At 37.6% G+C, this 10886-nt stretch overlaps 2 protein-coding genes and 1 long non-coding RNA gene across 3 annotated transcripts; all 3 read left to right on the top strand.

The window, feature by feature from the left end:
• Positions 1-1794: 1794 nt before the first annotated feature.
• Positions 1795-2609, top strand: LOC133730508 (serine carboxypeptidase 3-like). The gene is made up of 3 exons (XM_062158086.1): positions 1795-1805; positions 1939-2107; positions 2433-2609. Exons 1-3 carry the CDS (start codon positions 1795-1797, stop codon positions 2607-2609), a joined length of 357 nt encoding a protein of 118 aa, XP_062014070.1.
• A 2293-nt stretch (positions 2610-4902) lies between these two features.
• LOC133729173 (uncharacterized) lies at positions 4903-5690 on the top strand. The gene is made up of 2 exons (XR_009856272.1): positions 4903-4996; positions 5301-5690. It is a non-coding gene; the product is annotated as an uncharacterized LOC133729173 (long non-coding RNA).
• Positions 5691-9156: 3466 nt separating this feature from the next.
• Positions 9157-9823, top strand: LOC133734278 (TATA-box-binding protein 2-like). The gene has a single exon (XM_062161903.1). The coding sequence runs from the start codon at positions 9254-9256 to the stop codon at positions 9821-9823; it is 570 nt and encodes a 189-aa protein (XP_062017887.1). The 5' UTR covers positions 9157-9253.
• Positions 9824-10886: the final 1063 nt, after the last annotated feature.

Raw genomic sequence — 10886 nt, 5'->3', positions numbered from 1 at the left:
ACGTTTTTTCTATTGTCTGATTTTTTTGAACGTCTTCAGACAACAGATTTAACTATTTATGTCGTCTAAATGGTATCAAAATCAACACCAATTCAACTTTTTCAAGTTTGTTATAATTTAGAGAATTCAGACAACAGATTCTGTTGTCTGAGTAAAGGGAAAAGTTTATCGGGTCAAATTTTTTTTTTGGTTGAACGTACTAAAACTTAATGTGAACTATTTGCAAAAAAAAAAAAAAAAAAAAAAACAGCAGATGCCTAGCCTATACCCGAGTTTTCTCAACACTTGGTCAAAAAAACATAAAGTTTCTTTCTCAACCCTAACCACACGACAGCCGACCTCCTCTTCATCACCCTCATCCTCCGCCTCCACTCCCATCCTCCTTCTCCGGCTCTGACGCCGGAGCTCCGCGGAACTCCACACTCCCGATCCAGCTTCTCTCTCTCCTTGGAACTTCCAACCCGTCTTGGCGTGAGGCATCTCTGCCTCTCCGGTCTTTCAAGCCCCACCCAGCCCCCACTGCCGAGCTCCTTGCCCAGCAACCTGCAACTAGCAAACCCGTCTCCCGGTCTCCGGTCTCCGATCTCCACCTCCAGCCCTCCAGACTCCCTATCTAGCTTTTCTCCTTTCAACTCTGCAACTAGCAAACCTGTCTCCGGTCTCCGATCTCCGCCTCCAGCCCTCCAGCCTCCAGGTATCTCTCTCTCCCTCTCCTTCTTCTTCTCCTCCTGGACAGTCCACTCCTCCTCAGCTCCTCTTCTTCTCTTCTTGTTGACTTCTTATTAATCTGAGCTTCTGATTCTGATTGGTTTCGTGATATGTAAATTGTGTTCGATTTGTCATTTGTGGCGTTCGATTTGATATTGTATTCTTGTTGGTTTTGAACTAAGGTAATGGTATGGACGGATGGACCGTATGGTCAATTTGAACTAAGGTAATGGTATTCTTCTCAGTTCTCACACTGACTCCGTCCCTCTCTCTCTCTCTCTCTCTCTCGTCTGCCATTTCTTCCTCGTCGAAACCAAATTGGAGCTCAGATTCTTTAGCTCTAAGCAAAATAAATCCGCTCCCCACGGATGGGTAATTCTCTCTCTTTCTTGATCTGTCGATTGCTTTTTCATTATTGCTCCATCCCAAACAGAAAATCTGGAAAATTTATTGGAGAAAGAATGACAGTGTCTCTTTCCTCTCTCGTTGATTTTAACAACGTCGATCTCTCTCTGTTAGGTTCCAGTGTCTCCCTTCAATTCAGTGATTCAAAGTTTTGTTTTGTGCGTGGGTGTGAATTTGACTTAGGGATTTCAGGGAGGAAAGATTGAAAGAATTGGGGGCGATGGAGAAGGAGCTGGTGGAGGTGTTTGAGGAGGTGATGAAGGCGGCGGAACCCACGAAATCGTGTGACGGAGACGCCGAGGAAAGCAATTCCTTGAGCCTTGGCCCGGTTAGGGATTACATTGTTTATTTTCATTTCATGGATACTCTCGGCTTGAAGAGTAATTGCTTCTTTGAATCCTCTTGTAGCTGGAGGATAGATATGGGTCTCGAACTAACCCGTCATGTACAAGCCAAAGGTATAGAATTTCTATCGAGCTAGCTTCACCCAATACATTCCTTTATCAACACTAAGTTCTCTTCTTTTTTTTTTTGAACAATTCAGGTTATCGAATTTTGAGATATTTGTTGAGGTGGATTTGTTGATTAGTGGAATTAATCTGTTGTGGTTAGGTTTGTTTAAATCGTCGTCTCGTCAATTAATCTGTTGTGGTTTGATTTTTTTTTTTTGTTGGATTTTATATGAAGTTTAGGTTTGATAGCGAGCTGAGTTGAAGTTCTATGTAAATGAGTTTGAAATTTGTTCAATTTTGGGAAATTAGTGATTTTGATCAAGTTTAGATTTTGCTTTGGTGGGCTTACTGTTCAATTTGTATGATCATGTAGGGTGTTCTACCTGTTCTTCGAGTCTTGCACCAATAAGAAGGACCCTGTTGTGACATGGCTGACTGGAGGCCCAGGTTGCAGTAGTGAATTGGCTGTGTTCTATGAAAATGGTCCTTTCACGATTGTGAATAACTTGTCTCTTGTATGGAATGAGTATGGTTGGGATAAGGTAATTGGTCTCTGTTAATGCATTTCTTCCGTGTTATGGTTGGACATGATTGTGTATTTCCTTTGTTGTTAAAGGATTGATACAACTTTGGTATATGTTGTTAGAGGAGTTTGGTTATTTGCATATTTTTTGTTCAAATCCTTTTGAGTTTGGTTATTTGCATAAGGGATTTGTCTTATATGCATATGGTGCATGTTTGAGCTGAGAATAAATTAGACAGTTGATGCATATGGTGCACAAACCTCAAACTATAGAATGCCTACTTGAAATTGCAGGATGGTTGAATCATTTGTTAATTGATGTTTTAGTTCCCATGCTTTTTTAGTTCCATATTCTGGCTGTGGATGATAGCATCATACATAGGAAGGTCAATGAAAAGCTATATAATATTTCTTACTCTAAGGGTAGCTTTTGCCTGTCTAATGATAGTCCAAACATTCGTGTACTAATCCAAGCTTCCAGGATTGTTGAAATACCTTTTTTGTGGATCGGAAAGCCTTAATAGTTTCAGGCCAGCTAGGGAGGATTCTTTGTTGAAAATATGAAATAGCTTTGTTTAATAAATTATCTTTGCTGTGGCTTTGAGTCATGTCCAAGTAGTCAACAACACAAATGAGCTGTATAACATTTTGACTGCAAATTTGAATATCAAAGCCATGATAGAATCTCGCAACAAGCTCAAGAGTGTCTGCAGTAGCAGGGACACTTTGGAGGAAGTTGGCAAGATCTTCCTGCAGATTCTCTTCGAGTGTAGCAGCAAATGTGGCTGATTTTGCAACCAGAAGCTCCTGCACAGTAGATGGTTATAAACGGGAAATGTTATTGCCAAAGAGAAAAATAAAAATAATAAGCTGCATTCTGTTAGAGAAAACAAGATCAAAATGTAGATGATAATAAAATTGTAGTAAGATTAGGAATGTAGGAGTTTCAGAATAGTTTCTTACTATGTCCATAGTGAATGGCTGACCACCAAGCACATTTAGTTGCATATCCGATGTAGACTTGGGCAACCTAAATAGAGTCAGAATAAAGTCTATGAATGAGTCACTAAAGGAAACATTGGATTTTGTTTTGCAGTGACTACTTCTGATAGTGGAACCGGGGCTTTAAGATAAGTACGGGCGAGTGTTTTTGCCAGTTCAAGTCTAGCATAACTAGAAATATTGAAATTTTTTTCTTGGAGATTTATTTGTCCGGTATGAATGTGAAACATGATTGTTTAATAGGTATGTCTGTGTTTGATAAAAAAAAAAAAAAAAAAAAAAAAAAAAAAAAAAAAAAGATGATTATCTGTTGAAATTTTAATTTCATAGACATCTAATATGAGTTTTATGTTAAAAGAGGTTTGCATAATATGAGTTTATCAATGGATTTGATCAGATTTTTGAGCTTGATAATCATGGATTTGATGTAGATATGTATCTAATTGTTGTTAAGTTTCTTAGGTGTCTAAATCATACAATGGCAATTTTTTAATAGTGTGATATGTGGGTCAAGATGATCTGTGATAGAGGTAATGTTGTTAAGAGTTGAGATAACCTGGACAGATCAATTTTTGCATCTGCTGCTGAATAATTAACCCAGGTCCAAGTCTGTTTAGTGTGTTTCTAAGTTTAAAGTTCACTATGAATCTAGAAACTTTTGTGTTTTGCTCCAGAGCCTTGAAAGCAAGTAGTTCTTTTTACTTATTGGTGACTATTTTTTCTTTCTTATGTTGTCAGATATGTTTAAGTCCACTGTTTTGGTTATAAAAAAAAATTAAAAAAAACATAGCATTTTTGGGATTATCCCATTCCAGCAAAGTATTATGTTTAGATTTTCATGATCCTATTCAATCTGTGTAGTACAAATTTTTCTGTGCACTTTAGGTCTTCATTTATATAATCTGTCTTTGTTTATAACACTTTCTGTGCTATATGTAATACTCTGAGCAGTCTTTCACTTTCACTTACTTTTGAATTTGGGTGTGTACATCAGCAAAGTGCTGTTTTGCCTCTTTTAATTTTTCCTACTTTTTCAATTTGGTTAATAAATTGTAAACTATGAGTCTTGATTCCTAGATCCTAAACCCTTGAAAATATTAATGTCAATATCAGAAACCGTTTTCTCCAATGCACGTACTGAGAAAGCATTCTACCAGCTTAGACAAAGTAACCAAAAGAAATGCATTTGCTTGAGAGGAGAAAAGTGTTTCATTGAGTGCCTTTGAATTTTTTTTTTTTTTTTTTGGGTAATGGTTTTCCAATTTCATGCTAGGATATGTCTGTTGGAGCAAATGACAACTTCCAAAACCAATTTTGGGCTGGAAACCAAGATAGTGGCAGCATCCATTCCTTTTATGATGTCGCTGCTAATCCAGATTCGTATGGCAAAGGCACAAGATTTTTCAGACAACTAGAACAATGTATATGTAGTTTTACTATATCTACTATAACGTAATTTCAATGTAAATTCAACCATATCAATAGTATACCCGCAGCACCGCGCGGGCATTTTGCCTAGTTTTATCTATATGCCAAATATGAGAAGTACTGCATGTCTTAAGGCCATCCAAAGTATAATACTTTCTGAATATTTGAATTGAAGATATGTGACTCTGTGTCTATTGGTTTTATGTTCCTTTGCAAGAGCTGTAACAATGCTCTTTCCTTTCTTTTGCAGGCATCTAATCTGTTGTATGTTGACCAGCCTATTCGTATGGGATTCAGTTATAGTTCTGACAGACGTGATATTTGCCACTTTGAAATTTGACAGATGGTGTTGGTAACAACCTCTATGACTTCTTACAGGTGTGTCATTTAGCAAACTGATTCTAAGACTTGTGGTTATTTCGTCATGCGTTATATGAAAGAAAATGTGGAGGACAAGAACTTGGAGTTTGCTACCAAGGTAAGAATGATCAACTGCATATAGGCATATTTCAGTTACTGAACCTTATTATGTCCAGTAAATTTGAGAAGCAAATGCAGCAAGTCCAATATAGGCATAATAAGGTTGATTTACTGGACTTGCTGCAAGTAACTTTGAGAAGCAAATGCAACATAATAAGGTACTGGACTTGCTGCAAGTAACTTTGAGAAGCAAATGCAACATGATAAGGTTCATATTATAGGCATATTTCAGGTTTGCTACCAAGTTATAATGGACTTGCTGCATTTGCATCATAATAACTTGCTGCATTTGCTTGTTTCAGTGGGAAAGGAAATCAAATCTTGCTTACACACAGAAGGATATTGATGTGGTTCGAGCTGAATGGGCAAATCATGTTATGAAGCTCTAACTTTGGTTCTGTTTAAGGTAGATGAGTAGCACCAGGAACTGCTTTTGTGCATTTATATATAACTGATGGAAAGTGTTGATGAACCTAAATTATGCATGCAGTTGCTTTGCTTAGCTACTCTTTCTTTACCTTATAGGTTTTTGACTTAGTGCAATATTAGGTAAATGATCGAGATCGATGAGATGGTTTTTTGGTTCTCTTGATCATTATGTAACTGTTGGCTAGGTTTAGAGTTGGAACTATGGATTGTATTTTGGATGATGTTGATGCAATTAATGAAACGTAGCCATCATTTTCAATGCAGATTTTAGTCCAATTTTATGGTTTTGATGATTGTAAATGACTGATGTTGAAATGGTTGAAAGGCAACAAATATATGCAGGTTTATGTTGTATCAAGAAAATAGAAACAACAGAAACAAATGATCATCTGTTGTTTCTATCAAGTTCAAACAACAGAAAAGTAGAGTTCAAATAGCTCTCAGACAACAGAAGTAGGTGTTGATATGTTGTTTCTATCACGTTCAAACAACAGAAAAGTAGAGGTCAAATAGCTCTCAGACAACAGAAGTAGGTGTTGATATGTTGTTTCTACCAACTTCAAACAACAGAACATAACTAAAACAATGGTTGAAAGTGCAAACAAACAACAGAAAAATGAGATTGAATACTACTTCAGACAACAGAAATTTGAGTAAGACTATACTCTAAGTGACATTCAAACAACATAAAACAACTAAAACTGTAGTTGGAAACCAAATCTAACCACAAGAATCAAAATTATCTGTAGTCCAAACAAATCTCAAACAACATAACTCATGGTATAAATGTTGTTGCGTACGAAATCAGTCAACATATAACTGTCATTGTTCTTCAAATCAGACAACAGAAGCATCAACTAAGCTTAATATTGGTTCAATCAAACGACAGAAACATCAAAAACTCCGTCATCTTACATTAACTACATCGACAGTTATTTTTTGAATCCGTTGATGAAGTGAATTTCCAACAACATTAATATGTAGTGGTATGGTGTTTCAGACGACAAATAGACTCCGATTCTTCAATATTAGGTACTTCAGACGACAGAACTTAAACTGAATCTGTCGTCTGAGTAGCTTATAAACGACGGAGAATATCTGTCGTCTGAATGGCTTAGAGACGGCAGCCACTTAGACAACAGATTTTTACTTCATCAGACGACAGATATGGTCTGTCGTCTGAAGCATTTTTTGGCATAGTGAGAGATTATGTCATCTCACTTCTAGGTCAGAAAACAGAGAGTCACAGACATTGCTAAAGCCTTCTTCGAGTGAGACCTACAGCCTTTTAGGGTCTTCTTCATTCAAATACTCGTACTAGAGCGAATCATCCATATGACGAGTCATTAGGATGACGGCTTTCGCCTTATTTGAATCCAAGGGTGCTCTATTTGCTTCCAAAGCTTGAGCTTTGAGCTTGCTCAATAGTTAGCACGTCCTAGCTAGGCGCAATAATCATTTACAGGATTCCTTGGGCCTTGAGATGCTGCTGGACATCACGAACCCACTTGTGATATCAAGTGCCAGTTGTCCCAATAGAGCAAAGTCTAGTTTGTTCAGGCTACTCATCCTGAAAAGGAACAAGAAAAATAGTTAGTTTCGGAGCGAAAAAAGGCTACCACGAAAACAATAAAAATTTCTGAGCGTAGTTACTCCCAAGAAATTAAGAATTTCTTAGCGTAATTGCTCCCAAGAAATTTGTTTCCAAGAGGTATTGGATTAGATCGAAACAATGATGCGTATATGGTCGATCGTATATTCTCAACAAACTCTAAGTTTGGAGACCTCAACAAGCTCCAAGCTTGGAGGTAGCACGAACCCTCACAGTTCTGCTTAGGTCTCCCTACAAAAGAAGAAGTGGAGGGTAGGAGAATAGAGGTTGAAAGTCCCCGAGAAAAGTACTTGAAAGTGGGAACTTTTATAAAAATTTATCTCTAAATAGGGTCGCCGGAAAAAGACACCAAAGGTCGCCGGTGGTGGGCGGTGTTGGTCTGTAGGGGTTAAGTGGGGGCTGAGCAAGGACTGTGCAAGGCCTGTGTGGGGCTGCTGCGAGGGATGTCGCTGGCGAGGCTAATATGTAGGCACAGGAGTGCGCGAAGCTGTGTAGAACCTGTGCGGGGCTTGTGCAGGGGTTGTGTGGAGCCTGTGCGGGGCCTGTGCATGGGCTGTGTAGAGCCTGACGAAGCGAGGCTAACTAATCTGAAGCAAGGCTAACCAATCTGAAGCGAGGCTAACGAATCTGAAACGAGGCTAACCAATCCAGTTCAGGTTTTTCGATGGCCGGTTCGGGGCTATTCCGGAAGGTTCTGATGGGTTTGCAGCCAGTTCTGGACTCTTGAGATTGAGGGATTCAAGGTGTACAAAAAAGGTAGCTAGGGCTTGATGGTTACGATTTTAGGGTTTCAGGGTTAGAGCTTCGTGCTGATAACGTGTTTCAGGAAATCTGAAATTGTGAGAGAATAATCTGTGTATTTCATTGATAATAGGGGCATCTTTATATAGAAGATTACAAATAGAGAATATGTGTCTTACATGGAAACTGAATCATACATTGAATAAGATATCTCCGAGGATATCTGTAAAACTAACCCTCTTACAACTTGGACAAGTAACTAGATCGAGTTTGGGCCAAACACATAAATTATATGTCCTTAAACAAATCAAAAATCTCCAAAATTATCCTTATGGGTGAAAGACCATAATAATAACAATAATATAATGTAGTGTACATTCACGAGGACCACAGTAGTATAAATAAATGGCATTATTGCATTTGCTATAGTTTTTGCTTTGCTAGCGGATTATTTTCATTTAGATGAAGAAGTTAACAAAATTTTGAGACACTTATTAAATTGCTGACTTATTTGCTTCTCTTTTATTTCAAATTGAACACTGGATTGTTCGAAGGTTCATATCAAAGCTGATTCCCTGAGAAGAAACACAAAAGAGATGTTGGATTGCGCCGAAGATAGTTCCTCATTGCTTGCGAAAGATGTAATATAGATGCTATGTGCTGTGTCTGGGTCGTGCGGCAGTTGCCTCCAAACTTGATATTGACAACTACATGTATGCAGGTACATTGAGACAAGCTTTTACTTGTTGATTCATGAGAACTTTTGTGTGCAATATCACAGAAAATATCATTCTATATGACCCAAGCATTTTGAAGAGTACGTTGTATCTCCAGCAAAATTATACAGATAAGTATTTGGTTGAAACAGAATACAGATGGAAAGAAATTTAAGTTTCCGTTGACAAAACAGAAATTAAGATTCCTATTTTTAGTTTGATTATACATCCTGTAGTTCTACCTGATTTTTCATCAAGTTTGGTCTATATGATTATCTTGTCAAAGGTTAACAAAAACAGTGGTAAATGATACACTTATAAATTCAGTTGATTGTGAGTAATTAAGCAGTTGGGCACCAAGAATTCCACATTGAATATGAGCAAATTAAAGCTAGCTATTCCCAATGTGAAAAGGAAACAGGCTAATATTCCCAATGTAAAAAGGAAACAGAATAGTAGTCCAAATATAAGACGGAAACCGAGTAGTCCCAATACAAAGAGGAAACAATTGTTTTGATAATTAAGTCGGCATTAGAATCCCACACCAATCAGAAAGAGAAACCCAGTATCCCACACCGATCAGAAAGAGCAACACTAGCTAGCATTATGTCTATAAATACGGCACCGGCTGGTATGTTTCTTCTCCCATTTTGGCTATTTCGTCTTTTCTTAAAACCAAACGAAACCCACAACCTGTTTCAGTAGTTAAGCATCCCAACTTCCAATCTTTCCAATCCAGAGCTTATAAACTGTGAATATGATGGAATCCCAGCACCCCTCTGGCGATATTGTTCCCACTGTTCAGAATGTGATATCTACGGTTAACTTGGACTGCAAGTTAGACCTTCATCGAATCACTGCGCTAGCTCGAAACTCAGAATTCAATCCCAGACGTTTGCATTCCGTGATAATGAGAGTGAGAGACCCAAAAGCCACAGTTTTGATTTTCGCCTCCGGGAAAATTGTGTGCACCGGTGCCAAAAACGAAGAGCTGTCTCAACTCGCAGCTAGGAAGTGTGCACGTACCATCCTGAAGATGGGTTTCAATGCTATGTTTAAGGACTTCAAGATCCAGAACATTGTTGCCAAGTGTGATGTTAGATTCCCGATCAGGCTCGAAGGTCTTGCTTATGCAAACCCAGAGGTTACAAGTTATGAGCCGGAGTTTTTTCCAGGGCTGATGTACCACATGAAGGAGCCCAAGATTACTCTTCTTGTATTCGCGTCGGGAAAAGTTGTTATCACAGGTGCAAAGTGCAGAGAAGACTTGCATAAGGCCTTTGAGCTCATATACCCTGCCCTTAGAGAGTTTAGGAAAGTACACTAGCAACTGATTGTTCCATAATGCAATTTTATAATCTTGTAATGATGTTTTTGAATACCGATCAATATCTAAGAATCTCATTAAACTCTCAGATTATTTGTTGGCCCAGATGCATATTATTATTATTATTTTGAGCAACCTGTCTTCATTCTTAGATTCTGCATAAGTGGCAACGAGATTAGTGCTGTGACTCTTGGGACTACTCGAACTTTCAAATGAGTACCCTCTGTTTCACACAAATCTTTTCAGTCTTTTTATACGTTTGATTGGTAAAGCGCAACGCTTTGAAAGATTCAGAAGCCAAAGTTGTATTGTGAACAAAAAATCGAGTTCAAATTAAATTTTGAAATTGATATTAGAAACGTTTAATTTGATTCATCAATATCTGTTGTAACCATGAATACATGCTGCACTTGCTTCTGCACTTCATAAGATGATGTTGTTAAGTACTTAAGTTTTTTATCCCTTTATACCTAATTTAAAAATTCGGCAATTAACATTAGGCTATGAAGTTATTGTTACTCCTGGGCTAGAAAAAGTACAAAACTGACTTTAGTCTTGACCATGCTATGAAAGAAGAGTACAGTCCAAGTTGATAATACCAAAGGAAGGAATTTCAATTTGAAGTTGATATCACCAAGGTGGACAAGGACAGGAAAAAAAATAAAAATAAATCATCTCAAATTCTTTCGTTCTATTTCAATACCCCAAATCCACTTCTTGTGGTCCGAAGAAATTGGCAACATTTATTTTGATTCATCAACATTTGTTTGTAAAGATATAAAGTTTTTTTGTAATTGCAGTTGACTAGGTTTCAATATATAACATCTTCAGTTTAAATTCTCGTTGGCAACATTTATTTTGATTCATCAATGGGTAGTTCTATTCAGACCTCTCAATAACATAAGTTAGATAAGGTCATGCAATGACTTAGATCATATCGTCATTAACTAAATACTCTTCCATCCCTACCAGTTTCATAGTCCCTTTATTTTTCTTGTCTTTCACTCGAGGCGTATCTCTGATAGCTAGAATCAATTAAACCCATTTAATTAACTATACCATA

This window comes from Rosa rugosa, chromosome 2, assembly GCF_958449725.1.
Source record: "Rosa rugosa chromosome 2, drRosRugo1.1, whole genome shotgun sequence".
Lineage (NCBI taxonomy): Eukaryota > Viridiplantae > Streptophyta > Magnoliopsida > Rosales > Rosaceae > Rosa > Rosa rugosa.
Note: the sequence above shows the minus strand (reverse complement) of the source record. Positions and strands in the feature narration are given on the sequence as shown.

What these genes read in the sequence shown, in the direction of transcription:
- LOC133734278 (XM_062161903.1), top strand. Translation starts at nt 9,254, where the DNA reads ATGATGGAATCCCAGCACCCCTCTGGCGATATTGTTCCCACTGTTCAG.
- LOC133730508 (XM_062158086.1), top strand. An exon ending in ATGAGTATGGTTGGGATAAG is followed by an intron (nt 2,108 to 2,432) that starts GTAATTGGTCTC and finishes ATGCTTTTTTAG; the next exon opens with TTCCATATTCTGGCTGTGGA.